General features: G+C 44.8%; 1 protein-coding gene across 3 annotated transcripts in view; it reads left to right on the top strand.

The window, feature by feature from the left end:
- Positions 1–17,763, top strand: part of Amph (amphiphysin) — a 252,698-nt gene extending 234,935 nt beyond the window's left edge. For all 3 annotated transcript variants that reach the window (XM_075693890.1, XM_075693889.1, XM_075693888.1), the window contains 3 exons: positions 15,619–15,714; positions 15,770–15,871; positions 15,936–17,763. In XM_075693890.1, coding sequence (XP_075550005.1) covers positions 15,619–15,714; positions 15,770–15,871; positions 15,936–16,016 — 279 coding nt within the window. In that variant the 3' untranslated portion in view covers positions 16,017–17,763. The remainder of the gene's footprint in view (positions 1–15,618; positions 15,715–15,769; positions 15,872–15,935) is intronic.
- The last annotated feature ends 432 nt before the right edge of the window (positions 17,764–18,195 follow it).

The raw sequence follows: 18,195 nt of genomic DNA, 5'->3' as shown, positions 1-18,195 counted from the left end.
TCACCACATTGAGAAATTGCTTATATAGAATAATTCAAGCTCACTTGGTCATGCTCGTGTTACACACCGCAAAATGGTAAGCAGTCATCCGCTGACAGTCTCACATCTACTTAGTTGTGTAAATTACTGGCAGTGTCAACAGTAATGATCCCTGCAGCACTCCTGACAACAGAGGGAGGGAATAGAACCGCAATTTCTGCAAATCAACTGCTGTTACTTAGACAGGATTGTTACACAGGATTCTGCAAAATGTGTAACAGCTTACCGGGTCCATGGTGCCAGTTCTAGTGCACAGCCCTTCGACATGAGTGCCAAAAGATTTCAAGTTTAGGTGAAAAATATCTTTCAGGTGAGGGCTCAGGCCAGTTTGCTTTTGAGAACTGAAAATCGCTTAAGGAGGGAGAGAGGAAATGTTCACATCATGCATTTTACTGCTGGAAAGTACACCACTAAGGGGCTGATAACGTGCACGCAGCAAAGTGTTTTGATAGCCATCGTGCATGTGTGGACACAAGTAAATTCCAAATATTGTTGGCCCTAATTAAGCTGAATTAAAAATCGAGAAAAAGTGGCCTGTTTATCAACAACACTTTTGACGTCTGGCAAAAGGACTGCACTCGATGACAACCAGTGCTGCAACATGCGCCTATTGCTAAGATAGTGACATATCAGAAGTGGAATTGACGGTGTCAAATGGTGTGCAGTACTATCTGTGATTGACCTTAGTACGAGTAAGTGCAAGTTTTTTTCCTTTTCGAATTCACTTGTTGTATGGCTCTCATAGTTGGTTGTAGCTTTGATGTATTCGTTGTACTGGTTACTCCAGACTTCCTCAGCTTAATTGCCGATGAAGATGATCACACTGTTCCAAGCTACCATGCGAGTGCATCGGCATGGGTGGGAGTCTTGTTTTATCAAAGAAAAACTGATTCTTGGGAAATGTTGCAAAGAGGCGACATCGGCTTGAACTAGTTACACAGCTGGCAATGTTGATCGTTGATCATTGATCCCAAAGCACACATGCAGTGTACTGAAAACGTTGAAGTGCATATGTCAGTTTTTACTGGCGCGGGATGCTTCGTCCCATGCCGTAAGAACCCGCTTCATCCTGGCCTCACTCCACTCCAGCCTGTTCAATTGGCACATCCGCCTTCTATCCGAACACAGTGGTGGGTACCGGGTGGGTATCCACCGATTTCTCTGTGCTTAGGCTTCACCCTCATCCAGTGCAAGATGTTGCAGGTTTTCTTCTCCAGAATCTTCTCCACCCCCGACAATTTCCCATTGACCAAAGCCCAGCCTTCGATCCTGTTGGACCTGGTCTAACGTTCCGCACACCACTGTAGTGTCATTCACCATGCCTCGACTGCATACCATCCGCACACTAATAGCATGATGCAACATTTAAACCGGACCATCGGCAACGTGTTAGCAATGTATGTTGCTTATCACCTCAGCAAGTGGGACGGCGTTCTTCCGTTTGTGCCATGTGTGAATACCACCATGCAGACAATGACTGGATTCTTGCTTTACAGGGTTCATGTGGTCCTTGAGAATGTCCTGGAATTTCTGGTGTGTCCTTGAAAATCCTGGTATCGCAAGCATTTTAAAGATTTAAACATTTAGATTTTCTGGAATGTCTAGCAACATTGAAGCAGTTGCTTTGTGTTGTGTGGCTGTATTGAAGTGCAGGTGTGGAACGCTCGTAAAATAAATGGCTAATTGCTGTGGTGGCCACATGAAGACATGTCCCAACACATTGTTTGGGATGCTTCGACCAGAGCAGGTGGCATCCTGAATGTAGAGATCACAAGAGAACTAAGGAAGTCGGTGGCCTCCGCAACACGGTATTATTGTGCTGCTTTGAAAGCAGCGAAGAAGGAACAGTTTAAAGTAGCATGATGATTATGTTGAAATGTGGCTGGGTCCTATGCATCGGGCGGGCATGTCAAATATGCCCTAGCCAAAGAATGTTAGAAAGGCACAAGAAAGAAACATTCCATATATGCACACACACATGCACTATAGTCTGCCATTTGTGCATGCGTCCTTACAGTTCCACCACGTAGTCCTACCGCCGCATCGCGTGCCACCACTGTCCAAGCCTCACTTGGTGATGTGCTCTGCCGCATAGTTCATTGCACCAGCAGAGTCACCCCCCTTCGTGTTCTCGCGCTGAGTCACTTGGATCCGTAAACCCCAGTGCCTGTGGCAGTGCGGTGCCCTCTCATTGGTGTGGACACAAATGGGCATAGCGAAGCACAAGGTGCTCGATGGTCTCTTCCTCATATTTGCACGCTCAACATAAAGCACTCGTGACTTTGGGGGAGTTGCCGAAGCGGCGATGGTACACAAGTGTCCGCGGTGCCCCCCCGCTCACGCTTCAGACAGCAGAGTGCTGCCACCGTTGTTGTTGTACAGTGGGTCTGGACAAGTGCCCTCTCAATAGAAAAATTGAAAGCTTGAAAAGAAAAAGCAAGTTAGAAACAGCAGTGGCTCAGTTAACAGCTTCTACAGACACCTGTGCACAGACAGCAGAGGCGAAATGTGGCTTCACTTGTCTTGCAAAATCGATCAGCAATAAGGAAGGCTGCCAGAGACAAAGCTCAAGAGATGCTGAACATCAGCTAAGAACTTGAAATGGAGCTGCAGGATCTTTTGAACAGGTTAGGTGGGCCTGCTGCGCCCACTTTTTGTTTTGTGGCATTACTATAGACGGCACGGACCTTTAAAATATAATAGCTTGACCTTGAATGTCCTTGAATTCTATGGCTCAGAAGGAGCATGAACCCTGCTTGAAGTTTACTTTCTTTTGTACGAACGATAAACCTCTTGTACAGCAGTTGGCGCTGCTGCAGAACTAATCCACAGAAGGCTGCCCATTATACTTTGGAGTGTGGCACAGGCCTGGGCAGGCAGTCATTTGGATGTACTTCTGTTCACAGAACTGATACCTCTTGCGACGTTGGGGTTTTTAAGCCTTGCGCTTGTCATCCAATGTAGTAGGTAACTGGAGGAGACTGGCCACCTGGAGACCAGGAAGCCACACAGTGACGAGACCAGCTTTGCAGGAACCTAAGTTTATTCACTTGATGAAAGTCAGAATGAGGAGGGCCACTTATTTTATACCCGCAAGCCTTCAGAAATATATTCAGTTCCCTTGACAGGGAAATTGACTTGTCGAAAGGCTTTCCCTTTGCGTGCACGTTCAATGGTCTGGGTCGGTTCCGCCGGATGTGACGGGCAGCGACAAAACGCCCAGTGTTCTCAAAATGCTGAGGGGCGCACAACACTTGGCTAGGGTTCATTATAATTCTTGGGTGAGCCAGGTCTATTCTTCTGGGCGACCGAAATCGCTTCACATAAATTTCCGCAAATGGATACTATGCAACACAAACGTTGCCGTTGTTGGGGCTAGTCGTGACAAATCGTGAACGGCCTGCTTGTCCGGCGAGTCCAGCAACCTTTCGATTCCTTGGCGTGTCTCTTCATGGAATTCTTTCTTCTATATTTTACAGCTGGATGTCATTGTTTAAAAATAACACACCTTTTTCCCCAGAATGGTGTTCACCACAGTGCTGTCATGGGCAAGAGGGAAGGTAGTAAGATAGGCGGCCAAGCAATGGCTTTTTGGGGGGGATCCAAAGTCCGGAGAGGCCCCAAGATCCAAGAAACGTAGTCTGTAGGAGAATAAATAGACGTAAGCAACAGTGCCTAGGTAATTCAGACAGCCTGTATTGACATGCAAGGTGTCGCGAATAAGCTGAAGTAGATGAGCACCTAAGGTAGTAGGAGCTGATAGTATGCGGGTTTGTGGAGACACATCTTAGGGACATGGAGAAACCACCCTGTAATCCTGACTATGCATGGGAATGTTGCAATAAAACAGAGGGCAGCAGAAAGGGGTTGGAATTGAGGCATTCATTCATGAAGGTTTGAATTGGCGAAGGGTCAAACAGGAATGCAAGGAACATTTATGGCTGAAAGGGAAAGTGGCAGGGGAGCAGACACTTCTTGGCTTTGTATACCTGTGGACAGGAGCAAATGCCAAAGAGGAAAACAAGAAAATGGTAGAATGCATAGCAAATGACATTAAGGAGCTAGGAGCAGGGTGCGAGATGATTATACTAGGTAACTGAAGTCCACACATAAATTATATGAATAGGTACACAGGCTCAATAAGCAACATGCAGCTGGATGTGTGTGAAATGCATGGCTGAGCTGTATGTAACAGTACTGAAAAGTGTGAAGGGCAGTAACATAAAGCATAAGAAGCGTGTAGTCGACGATAGGTTATGCACTAATGTTACACGGGATGTATAATGGGCTAGGGATAGTGAACATAGATGACTATGGCTCCAAAAGTCTAGGTAGTGATCACAAACATATCAAGCTGAGTTTTAGACGAGAAACAAGAGTAGGAAGGAGGCAAGATGAACAACCAAATTGGATTTTTACTTGGAAAAGCAACTGGAAATAGCAACCCAACAAACTGAGGAAGTAATTTCTGAGGTACTAAAACAGAATGAACATACATCAATTTAACAGGGCTATTTAAGCTAGAGCTTGCTAAGGTAGGAGTCAGGCCCCAAGGGAAAAGAAGACCTAAACCTATGAGCTGGTGGGATGAGAAAGTTAAGAAGGCCATAGACAAACGTCACTAAGCCTCCAGGGAACACAGATATTCTAAGCAGACGGGTTAACAGAAGCTGATGTAGACAGAAAAGGGGACAACTTCTTAAACTGTCTAACGGAAGCATTCTATCTGATGAATGAGAAAATTAGAAGAAAGGGGACCAAATGGTCATCAGAAGTAAACAGAGGATAGAAAAGCACCTCAGAAATCTTGGAAACATCTCAACTCCTTGAGTAATGTAAGATTAGCCTAGAGCAGAAGTTTATAGTTACAGCTCAAGGTGGGTTCAGCTACAAGGAGATCAGTCAGTGGAACATATAAGAACAATGATGACAAAAAATTTTAAAGAACAATGAAACATTGTATGTGCTCTATCAGAAGAGGATAGACTGGTTAGTGCAGTGGCTCCACTTGAACAAAGCAAGAGGGAAAGGTCAGAGCAGAGGGTTCCTAGTAGCACGCTGACAGGTCCTGATGGCATCCCAATGACGTTTGTAAATAGATTGGGCCCAAAATCTAAGGAAGCATTAAGAGAAGCAGTGAGCAAAATAATAATAAACGGTAAAGCCCCCGATGGGTGGAGGCTATAAGCAGGATGAGCATGATATATAAGGGAAAGGGGGACAAAGCCAACATAAACAACTACCGACCCATAATAGTGACGTCAGTAGTGTACGGGGTGGTGATGCAGATTGTAAAGGACACACTGCAGACATGGATGGAGAGCTAGGAGGTAATGGGGGATCTACAAAATGGGTTTCGGGAACAAAGGAGGTGAGAGGACAATATGTTCTCATTGATGCAGCGCATCGAAGTAGCAGAAAAGGAACACGGGGCCCTATAGCTGGCATTTCTGGACATCAAGGGAGCCTATGACAGTGTAATCAAAAGAGGATTTGTGGGACATACTGGGCACACTGGAGGTGGCAGATCAACTAATCTTGTCAAAAATGCCTGTAAAGAGTAACAACGTGCTTATAAAATGGGGAAAGAAAGGTACTGAGCCTATACAGATATAGCGGGGGCTTAGGGAAGGGTGTCCTCAGTCACCTTTGTTGTTCATGTATCTGCAAGGATTAGAGACCAAATTAGAGAGTAGCGGACTTGGCTTCAACCTTTGTTTATTCAAGCAAGGAGAATGTACTGACAATTATTACCAGGACTGGTGCACGCAGATGACATTGTACTTATGGCTGACAACAAGGAAGATTTGCAGGGACTGATGGACATCTGTGGTGAAGGAGATAGATAGGTTTGAAGTTTAATAAGGAAAAATTGGCAGTCATGTTGTTTAATGATAATCAGGGCGGCAAGCATAGGATGCAGGAGGTTACTATGCTGGAGGCAGTGGATAAGTACAAGAAAGCAAGAAATAACGTTTAAGAAAAAAGTTAAAGAAACAAGAGAGGGGTTTGTGGACAATAGGAATGCATACAAAATCAGGACTGGGAACATACAGAACTTTAAAGCAGGAAATTGCCAGAGAAAATATCTATAGTAATTCGAGGGAAAGCTCTTTGTTGTTTGAAGCCAGGACGGGAGTGCTGCGGAATAAGACGTTGTGTACCAAGAGATATACATGTTATGCAGTGCATGTGGAGAGGAGGAGGAAACGGCTGAACACCTAATGTTTCTGTAAAGGGCTTCGCCCTACAGTTGAAGCAACAGGGCTGGCTTATCAAAGCACTGTGGTTTAAGGACAGTGGAGGCAAAATGAGCTTTAAGCAGGTAGAAAGTAACTGCCACAGGCTCAAAGGGCAAAACGTTTCTATTTCAGAAGATTTTTTAGCAGTGACACTTTTAGCAGTGACACGGCAGATAAGGATGCACCTTTGGGACAGCGCGACTGACGATAGAAAAGCAGATATCAAAGTAAGGCTTCAGTACCACAGGATTAAGGTTGATAATCAAACATACTGATGGGGCAGCGCTCAGATGAAACGAATACCTGCCATTTTGCGTCAAGAAAGCCCTAAAGCACCGCAATGACCCCGTTCCTTTGTTTAAAAAGTAAAACAAAAGCTTCTGTGTCTAAGCATAAATGTCTGGAGCATATTAAACAAAACCGCCAAATTAGATGGCATTGTAACTGCCCACAAACCCCATGTTCTAACAATAACAGAAACCTGGTCACATACTCGTATCACCGACTCTGAAGTAACGCCTCGCGATTACAGATTCTACAGACATGAGAGGGATTCCCGTGGCAGCGGCGTTGCAATTCTCTTCCAAGAAATGTTCAGTATTGCTATAGGCTGCCTGATACTACAGGAATGGAATGTATTGCTGTAAAAATACTTCTAAACAAGTGCGACCTAATCATAGCAAAGTTCTAGTGGCCTCCAAATTATGAAACCTCCTACTTCAAAAACCTTAATGAGTTCTTGTGCGCCTATAGGAATAAGTGCTGCAGTATACTATTTGCGGGCGATTTTAATCTTCCATCTGTAAACTGGAATAATGATTTCCTGAAGCCCCTCTCAAGTACTTCTGAGCGTTTCGTAGATATATTAGTACCTCACAACTTCTCACAGCTTGTCAAATAACCTACCTGCATTCAGTACACTGCGCTATCAATTCTAGACCTTTTCCTGCAAATGCTGCCACTGTCCACCGCAACTCACAAATTTAGGTTTTCGAAGGTATATCAGACCACAAAATTGTGTACCTTGCATGGGGAGTGAGTTTTGTCCCACAGACTGAAAAACAAAAAAAAGGATTGTCCCAGTTTTCTTGCATGCCACTGATATTGATGTATTGGATGCACTAGATGGTACTTTCTCTGAATTTCATGCAGTGTGAATCAAACAATCATTCTATTGATGAAATATGGGGCTACTTCAAGTTCGTGGTTCTGAAATGTCATCATCATCATCCTGTTTTATGTCCACTGCAGGACGAAGACTACGATCTCCAATTACCTCTGTCCTGCGCCAACCGATTCCAACTAGTGCCAGCGAATTTCCTAATTTCATTGCTCCGCGTAGTCTTCTGCTGCCTTCGACTGCGTTTCCCTTCTCTTCGTACCCGTTCTGTAACCCTAATGGTTCAACGGTTATCTAGTGGCGCATTACGTGACCTGCCCAGCTCCATTTTTTTCTCTTTATGTGAATTAGAATATTGTCTATACCCATTTGCTCTCTGATTCAAACTGCTCTCTTTTTGTCTCTTATTATTATGCCTACCAATTTTCATTCCATCCCTCTTTGCGCGGTCCTTAACTTGTTCTCAAGCTTCTTTGTCAGTCTCCAAGTCTCTGCCCCATATGTTAACACTGGTAAGATACGATTGTAAACCTTCCTTTCCAATGATAATGCTAAGCTTCCAGTCAGGAGCTGACAATGCCGTATGCACTCCAACCCAGTTTTATTCTTCTATGAATTTCCTTCTCATGATCAGGGTTCTCTGTGATTAATTGACCTAGGTAAACATACCCCTTCACCGACTAGAGACTGACTGGTGATCTTGAACTCCTGTCCCCTTGCCTGGCTTTTCATCATTATCTTTGACTTCTGCATATTAATCTTCAACCCCACTCTTACACTCTCTCTGTTAAAGTCCTCATTCATTTGTTGTAACTCGTCTGCATTGTTGCTGAATAGAACAATGTCATAGGGAAGCCGAAGGTTGCTGAGATATTCGCCGTCGATCCTTACTCCTAAGCCTTCCCAGTTTAATAGCTTGAATACTTCTTCCAAGCACGCAGTGAATAGCATTGGAGAAATTGTATCTCCTTGTCTGACCCCTTTCTTTATATGTATCTTCCTGCTTTTCTTGTGTGGAATTAAGGTAGCTGTGGAACCTCTGTAGATATTTTCCAAGGTATTTACATAAGTGGTCTGTACTCGTTGATTATGTAATGCCTCTATGACTGCTGGTATCTCTACTGAATCAAATGCCTTTTTGTAATCTATGAAAGCCATATAGAGAGGCTTATTGTATTCTGCGGGTTTCTCGATAACCTGATTAATGACATGGATGTGATGCATTGTAGAGTATCCCTTCCTGAAGCCAGCCTGTTTCCTTGGTTGACTAAAGTCGAGTGTTGCCCTTATTCTATCGGAGGTTATTTTTGTAAATATTTTATATAAACTGGGAGTAAGCTAATGGGCCTATAATTTTTCAGTTCTTTAACGTCTCCCTTTTTGTCTATTAGTATAATGCTTCCAGTTTTCTGGGACCCTTGCAGTCGATAGACACTTCGTATAAAGAGCCGCCAGTTTTCCAAGCATTATGTCTCCTCCATCTTAGATTAAAGCTACTGTTACTCCATCTTCTCCTGCCGCTCTTCCTCGTTTCATGTCCTACAAGGCCCTTCTGACTTCATCGCTAGATATATGAGGAGTTTCTGTATCCTGTTCATCTCTGTTTATAATGGAGGTATCCTGACTCCTCTGGGTACTGTCATCATCATCATCATCATCAGCCTGATTACGCCCACTGCAGGGCAAAGGCCTCTCCCATACTTCTCCAACAACCCCGGTCATGTACTAATTGTGGCCATGCCGTCCCTGCAAACTTCTTAATCTCATCCGCCCACCTAACTTTCTGCCGCCCCCTGCTACGCTTCCCTTCCCTTGGGATCCAGTCCGTAACCCTTAATGACCATCGGTTATCTTCCCTCCTCATTACATGTCCTGCCCGTGCCCATTTATTTTTCTTGATTTCAACTAAGATGTCATTAACTGTACAGGTCAGTATAGAATTCTGCTTCTTTTACTATATCTTCGAGATAGCTGATGATATTACCCTGCTTACCTTTCAGTGCATGCATATTGGTTTGTCCTATGCCAAGTCTCTTTCTCACTGATTTCAGGCTCCGTCCATTTTTTACGGCTTCTTCAGTCTTTCTCATGTTAGTTTTCGAATATCACCTATTTCTGTCTTGTTGATCAGTTTTGACAGGTCCACGATTTCTATCTTATCTCTTGAGTTTGACACTTTCATTCTTTGTCGTTTCTTTATTAAGGTCTTTCGTTACTTGGGAGAGGTTGCCTACTGTATGCCTTGGTGCCTTGCTTCCCACATAAATTGCTGCCTCTGAAGCCAGCCTAGTTACGATTTCATTCATTATAACATAATGAATGAAATCTCTCAGTTCTAAGGCTGCATATTTGTTTGCTAGTGCCAGCCTGAATTCGTCTGCGTTTACCTGTACTGTCTCTAGGTTGACCTGTTTCTTCTTGACCAATTTTGCTCTTTTTCTCATCAAATTGAGGTAAATCCAAGCCCTCACTAACCTATGATCACTGCACTTTACCCTACCTATCACTTCTACATCCTGCACTATGCTGGGATCAGCAGAAAGTATGAAGTCAATTTCATTTCTTGTTTCACCATTAGGGCTCTTCCAGGTCCACTTTCTGTTGCTACGCTTCCTGAAAAAGGTGTTCATTATTCGTAGCTCATTCCTTTCTGCAAATTCTACCAGCATCTCTCCTCTAGTGTTCCTAGAATCAACGTCGTAGTTGCCAATTGCTTGTTCACCAGCCTGCTTTTTCCCTGTTTTTGCATTGAAGTCACCCATTACCACAGTATACTGAGTTTCCACTTTTCTCATCACTAATTGAACATCTTTGTAAGACTGATCTACTTCCTCATCATCATGACTGGATCTTGGAGTGTAGGCTTGTACTACCTTTAATCTATACCTCTTATTAAATTTGATTACGACTACTGCCACCCTCTCATTAATGCTGTAGAATTCATCAATGCTGCCCGCTATGTCCTTATGCACTAGGAATCCTACCCCGTATTGCTTTTTATCTGGGACATCTCTACAGCAGAGGACATGACCGTTAGTCACCACTGTATAAGCTTCGCGAGTTCTTCCAATCTCGCAAAGGCCAATGATATCTCAAACAATGTCTGATAGTTCCTGAAAGAGTCCTGCTAAGCTAGCCTCACTCGACAGAGTTCGCCAATTAAAGGTTAACAGGATCAGTTTCCATTGGCGGCCTTGACTTTGTACATGTGAACTTTGTACATGTGAAGTGAAAAGTGCTGCGGAAGTGCAATCCTTGGGTAACGAAATATATGGTATGAATACAACATAAGCAAAAAAAGGCAAGAAAACAACACAAGCAATGTCTAACTATTCCGACGAGTGATAGGTTTCTCGGCTTACATAGGTTATTAGCTCATAAGATAATAAAAGCAAGAGAATACATGTGCTACCAAAAAATAACACAAGAAAATTTCCTTGTCTCATCCCCAGAAAAGTTCTGGCAGCACTTATCGCCAAAAAAGAAAGTTGCACCCAAACTCTGTATTGGTGATACCTTTTGTAGCCGACAGTGACAAAATTGCAGATGCGCTCAAGCAACATTTTACTCAGTGTCTACGGGTGGTTACGGTGTCAGCCCACAGTTCCTTAGCTATGAACACGTTCTGCCGATTGGTGATGTCAGTATTACTGAGCAAGGTGTGTTAGCTCTTATACATAATCTTGACGCTGAAAAATCGCCCAGAGCTGATGGTATCCTGAATGTGTTTCTCTCCCAGTTCACAAAGTGGTGTTCAAAATATTTAACCTTAATATTTGAGAAATCACTGTCATGTGCGGAAATCCCAGTCGATTGGAAGTGCGCAACAGTCATCCCCATACCAAAAACGGGAAATCCGTCTCACCCCACATCATACAGGCCAATATCTTTACTCTGAACATGTGCAAAATACCTTGAGCACATAATTTTCAAACACATTTGTGCCTTTCTAAACGACAATGCAATAACTGACGTGAGGATTTTCAACCACGAGACTCAGCTCGTGGAAACGGTTCACGACTTAGTGACAGCTCTAGATTGACAAGGCCAAATTGACTTCATATTTTTCGATTTTTAATAAAGCATTCGACCTCTTCTCACTTCAAATTACTGCTTAAACTAAAACCCATTTTAAAAAACGACGTTTTAATTACCTCAATTGAAGCATGCCTGTCGTTGCGGAAACAGTGTGTTAAAGTCAACGATGCAGCTTCGACACCTGAAACTGTAGGCTCAGGCATTCTACAAGTATCGGTGTTAGGGCTGCACTTCTTTCTCGTCTTTATAAATGATGTCATCAGTGACATACGCCTCTAGATAGTTTTTTTGCACATGACTGCATTTTGTATAACGAAATATGCAATTTAAATGATCAGGAAGTTTTGAACACCTCGCTGTCTGCAAACGTGGTGCTCGAAATGGCAGATGCAGTGGCGTAGCAACAGGGGGGGCCGGGGGGCCGTGGGCCCCGGGTGCAAGGGGCCAGTGGGGAGGGGGGGGGCTGTCATATACGTCTGAAGACACCCTTTCCGCCGGCTACACCCGGGGCGGGGGTGACAGAAGACCTATGGGCCCCGGGTCCCAGACGACCTAGCTACGCCACTGGGCAGATGACTATTAATCTCAAAAAGACTGTTGCAATGACCGTTACTTGCAAAAAGAATCTCTTAACCTTTACTGATGGCATTAACAGCTGCTCTTTTTCTGTCGTGTACATCTAGACACTTGGCAGCAATAATTACTTCAGATATTAGGTGGAATGAGCATGTAACATACACCTATGATAAAGCAATGAAGAAACTAGGCTTTTTAAGGCGATCAATAGAAAACGCTTCATGACCTGAAATAAAATTTATATAGCATTTAAAACATTTATTCAACCCATTCTAGAGTACACTGCGATTGTCTGGAATCCAGACATGTAAACCAACATCACTAAAGTCGAGAAAGAAAAAAAAAATAATAATCTAGGTTTATTTTTAATTCATAAGCTGGCTCACATCCGCATCATCTCTTATAGAAGCTCCAAAACTGGAAAACTTTGCAACAAGGCATTACCAGGACAGAATAAAAATTTTCTGAAGTGACTTAGCGTGGAAGCTTGGGTTTGTTGGTGATTCATTGGAAAAAGGCCACAGCGCAAAAGAAGGACAGGGATGTGAGAAAGCAACATGCACACAGCGCTGTGTCACTTTCTCGTGTACTTTTTTTGCACTGTGTCTTTTTTCCTAGTTTATTATAACAGTCAGTGTTAGGAATAGACCATATATTCTAGCTACTGCTGCACGTGCTCTCATCGCAACAAGAATGTCAGAGCTTTTTCCTGCAGAACCAATGTGTTTAAAAATTCCTTTTTCCGATTTCCGAGTGAAATGCGTTACCTGCCACAGACTGCCCAACTACTTTATCATTTCTTTCTGCACTTTTAAATAAACCATAGTGCTCATCCTCTGTCTCTGCCCGTCAAATCATGATGACGAAAAGATTTTTCTTGTGCAGTTTATTGTTCTGTCACTGCTGTCTTGTTTGATATTTCTGTTCTGTTCCATATGCCCACTCCTGCCTAAGGCCTGGTAACAAGGGTGGCAGTACTTGTAGAATAATAAATAAATAGCCTAACGGAGGTTTTCTGATAGGTGGCTAGAATCAAGGCAAGAGAGAACTTTCACCCTTTACCAAGTACAAACTATATTACCGTATTTACTTGAATCCAATGCGCACATTTTTTTCGATAAAAGGGGTCCAAGAATTAAATGCACGTTAGAATCGAGGGTGGCTTTTTTTTTTTTCCTTTTTCGTTGGTCACGAAAAACTGGTCCGAGTTTCAATCGAGGGAGTGTTGGAGCAGAGTAAATACTGTACTAGCCGCAACTAGGTGGCATGTGCCGCCGCCCAATTTAAAGGGTTCAGCCTTATGCATCTATCCATCCATCTAGTAATAAGTCATCTTTTTGTATGTTTGCACTACAATACTTTTCATCCAGGAGCACTATAGATTCCACAAACTTTAAAGCTGGTGGCCGACACGAGATCTTGAACAACTTTAGCGGAGACTATTGCTTGTTGACCGTAACAATCGTTGCTAGGCTTTAAGTACACCGTTTTAGACGTCGTAGCAGAGCATGAAAATGCGCAAAGGGCCAGTGTTATCAAGTGGTGTCAGCAGCGCTTAGCCACCATTGTTGGATTGGGCCAGTTGCACTTCTTCCATGCTTGATGAGGAGTGTTCACACAGCCGAGCAAAAATGTGTGCATGTCCTGTTGCAAAGGTGGCACTTTAATTTCACCAGCGCATTACTTATGTTTCATGTCTGTTGAGCTGCAAGCGGTGGCCCCTTAATTCAGCCTCAAGAACCTATGGTGCAAGGTGTGGGTTGGCGTTTACGAAACAAATAGCTGCCAATTCGTGAGTGTTGCGAGACTTCCAAAATGGTCAGAAGCTAACACACAAAAATCAATGTCTAGGCTGTCGAGTATACCTGTATTTCACGGTATCATCGTTTGTGTAGAGAAGCTGGTGAAATTAAGAGCTACAGTGCATAATTATAGCTTCACCAAAGCCCTTTTAAGGAACCACTGCCAACTGTTATTGTAATCATGATGAAGGCCCTCTTGTTGGGTCTTACTGGAAGTCGATCATGCTGGGTATAAGCGGGAGTCGAACGTGACTCTTGGGTAGAGAACAATAATTAGCTGACACATGAAAATAGACATTCAAGGTTTATTTATCAATTTATTTTTTTTCAACTGAACGGAAGCTGTGAAGTGAGCTCTCGTTAGAGCTTATATCTGTTTACCATGACAAATGAGTACATTTTCATTTCAAACTTGGGTGCCGTAGGCTTGTTGCGCAGAAAGGAAAGCCTGCCAATAGACCAAAATGTTTGTACTGTCAGGATTGGGGGCTCAGTCCCATCGCTCGTAACCCGTTGTCAAGATTGGAGTCCGGCATGAATGCGAAGGTAGCTGGCCCATGCCGTCGTCAAACTTATCCACGCTGAGGACGTTGATGAAGGGAAGGACTGCTTCTCATCAAGAACGAGGAATAAGGGTTTATTTACAGCATTTACATGCAGTTCATCAGTCTAGCATGACCAGGAGAGAAAGTACATCAGTCTAACACGACTGCTTGAGAGATTGTCTCAGTCTAACATGACCGCTTAAGAAAGTGTGTCGAGCATCCGCACAACAGCGGCTTATAAGCACTCGGTCCCCCATTGATTCCAACGAGACGGAAAACGTTCGTCCAGTCATTGTAAACAGGCCGCCTCTCCCCGGGACGGGTTACACACACGCACGCATGCACGCACGCACGCACACACGCGCACACACAGGTGCAATGGTCCGGAGCCGACGTCAGAGGGGCTTCGTAGAACTCGGAGCCGTTCCGGGTAGCGCGCCCGGGTAGCACATTGTCTTGTGTCTTGGTCGGCGCGTGGGAAGGAACCTTCGTCGGCGTTCCCGCGGCAACTCCCCCACTCATAGCAGAACAGGGCGGCGTTGTCGTGTTGCGCACAAAACCTGCTTCGTCGAACTCCTTCAGTCACAACGGCGACGAGGCTAGATCGTAACGGTCGCGGTTTCAGCACAAGGCCTGCTTCGTCGAACACATCCTAGATGAAGCGACGGAGAGTGGAGGATGCGCGTATTGTTCCCGACACAAAGTCGACTTAGTCACACCGTGGCTAGAGGTTGGCGGCAGAATTCCAAGATGAGGTTGCCACCGCTGGCGTAAATGGCTGGCAAACTTGCACTGCAGCTGTCCATTCTTAACAGTACATGTTATGGGCTCGATTAACACTTTCATCACTGCTGTATGTCGGGCATGTTGGTACTCTAACTTTATATAGCAATATGTTTAGTGCCTGCGGACAGGGACTAAATAAAGGAGGACGTAGCGCATTGCATTGTCAACATCTCCTTTCTGTCCTCGTCCGCTGGCACTAAAAATGTTATCCAAGTTAACTTTTTCTGGTTACAGGGTCAACGTGTGCTCATGTCTTCCTGGACGTTCTGTGAGTAAACCAGGCACTAGTGGTGAAAGAAACAGTTCAGTGGCGTATTTTCTGAGAACCCTGTAGTGCTTCTTGAAACTTTCATTTTCAGTGCACATTATTGTTTCTGGGATTATGGTGCAGATGACCGCGTTAGGTCAGTGTTCCATGTTGCGTAAGAGTATGTTATTGATTAAAGAAGGTGGGCTGTCTCTCTCCACAGATAAACAGCGATGGTGACAGACCAGTGGGCGACGATCTGTACGACATTCCCGTCGGCGCCACAACCACTGACCTGCCGTCTGGCGTCCTCTACAGGGTGAGCGTGCTCTTCTTCTTTCGCTGGCACCTCTGAGACAGGCATTCTGGTGCAGGTGCGCGCCACGTACAAGTACACGGCTGAAGATGTCGATGAGCTAAACTTTGAGAGCGGCGAGATAATCCGAGTGATCGAGTACGACGACCCCGAGGAGCAGGTGAGACCGGCGGCGGGGTGGGAAGCCGTGCAGTTCCTCATGATTGGCGACCTCTGCTGTGCAGGAGGAAGGCTGGCTGATGGGCATCAAGGAGTCGACAGGCGAGAAGGGCCTCTTTCCGGCAAACTTCACGCGGCCCATCTGAACGACAATGAGTTCACCCCCCCATGTGGACACGATCGAGACCCCCGCTTTGTTGTCGTCACACCGCGGCACGAAGCTCCTTTAGTCAGTCGTGTCTTGCGAGACTTTACAAATAGTGCCTCTAAGGTTTCTCGCTCGCCAGGTCGTATGTTGTTCAGAAGTGCCCTTAATGGCAGAAGAGTGCTCCTACAGGACACAATTTGACGACGCAACTTAGGCTGCCAGTAACTGAGTACATTGTTCTGACAGCAATGATACATGTGTTCCACTCTTTCCATTGAGTGCACAGCAGCTGTTCTCTCTTTCATTTGGTCATGAGACCTGTGCTCTGGGCTGTTTGCACGAGCCGCGCGTGCTTCCACTGGTTCTCGTCCAGGAAAGCGTGTTCACCACGGGCATTCCCCGTATTCGGCCCCGTATGTTGCTTTGCCGTCATAGAGCGATTGTCATGACCCCGGACGGACTTTGTTCCCTCTCTCTCCATTTATTGTGACTCCTCTACGGTACTGCTCGGGTCTTCTCCATAACAAGCTTAACCTGTGGCTGTGCTGCGTCTCACAGAGTTGCAATGTAGTTGCATTTCCTAGTTTTTCTCATAATTGTGTGATGATATATGGAAACTTGGGAACCTCACAACCTCGCTGTGTGCTTATTTATTCCTTTCATAAGGACCGAAAAACATTCAGCATGTTCATTCTTCTTTTGTACCTTATTTCTGTAGTTTGTGATGCATGTGTGTTCGATAAGATTCTTTGCTTCCCCAGGGTGCGCACTTTTCCCTGTAGATAACCATTATCAGTCAAGCTGCTGAACGCAAGCTGAGAGGAGTTGCCTCCTATTTTAAACATACGAGGCAGCGTGTGACGATCCCCCCAGTCTTCCGTCCATCAGGGTCGTTCTATTGACGGCTCCTGTCTTTTTTGAGCAGGGCCATCCACGCTGCGCTCCAAGTGCCAAGCTCACAGGTGCATACCATGTTTGCCCACAGCTGCACTTTTTTGCAGCTGCCCTCGGAACAACCCTTTCTGACTTGCAGTGCTGCGACTGGAGTGCACTTGATGCCAAGTCTCGGCGACTGCATTGTTCACCGCGCGTCGTTTGCCCACTGCCAAATCGCGCGGGCCATTGTTAGCTGGTTTTACAAGGAAGCTTCGTCTCGCGTCGAGTGGGTTGTCTTCCCACAAAATGGTGCAGCTACACTGCGCGGCGGCATGTGCGTACCGCTTAGCAGTGCTTGTTCAATTGAAGCTGCATTTGTCTTCACCAATCGATGGTGCGCCTTCGGCTGTACGTGGCCTTTTTTACAACAAATTCTCCTAATACATTGGCCAAATTATGGGGCGGTTTAGCAGCAGCCTGGGCTGCCCAGTAGTCCCTAGTGTTCTGCACTTCCTCGAGGGTGTCGCAATAAGGTTGTTACGCCAGCATCTTAATGCAACCCACACCACCTCTACGTTCCATCGGACTACATTTGTGCGTGCATATGTTATTCTATTTCTCTCGTGAACCTGTTTCTTGTTTTACTTGGCGCTATGCCAGTGATATCTTTCTGAGTACTTCCTTCTGAGTTTGGTGTAAAAGAGATAATTTGTTTGTATTCGAGTGTAAAACACTAAACACCTCACCCTGTATGTTAACCATGTCACCAGGCTTGCTTTGTCTGTCTGTGGTAATGTTTTTTTTCCTACTTGCAGTGTAACAAAGAGATCTGATATTGTCTAATGTATAGTAAAGAAATGAATTCCCAATGTTTTCTGACAACCTCTTCCTTCACGGTGTGTGTACGCCATACACGTCGGCACAGCATCTTGGGAACGTCCAATTCAATGTCATTTTAATGGTTCAGAAAGCAGACACCACCAGAGAACATGACAAAACCCCTGGATTTTCTGAAGGGAGCGACAACTGCCGGCAGTGCCTCCTGGTTTGTGCCAAGAGAAATATTTATTTGCGTGAGCACTACAAGCCACTTTATGTTAGACTAGATGCCTCTTAATCGGCCGCAGACCAATTAATAATTTAAGAATATATGTAAGAATATATGTCAGGGACAATGTGTCACAATGATGAGTACAGTTATACGTTCCTGCAAATTTGTTTAATACTGAAGTTCACGAATGGGCAGTGCATACGCAGAGCGCGTTCATATGGCATGTATTCCTCTAGTTCCCAAAGACAGG

Source organism: Dermacentor variabilis, chromosome 5, assembly GCF_050947875.1.
Source record: "Dermacentor variabilis isolate Ectoservices chromosome 5, ASM5094787v1, whole genome shotgun sequence".
Taxonomy (NCBI): Eukaryota; Metazoa; Arthropoda; class Arachnida; order Ixodida; family Ixodidae; genus Dermacentor; species Dermacentor variabilis.
Note: the sequence above shows the minus strand (reverse complement) of the source record. Positions and strands in the feature narration are given on the sequence as shown.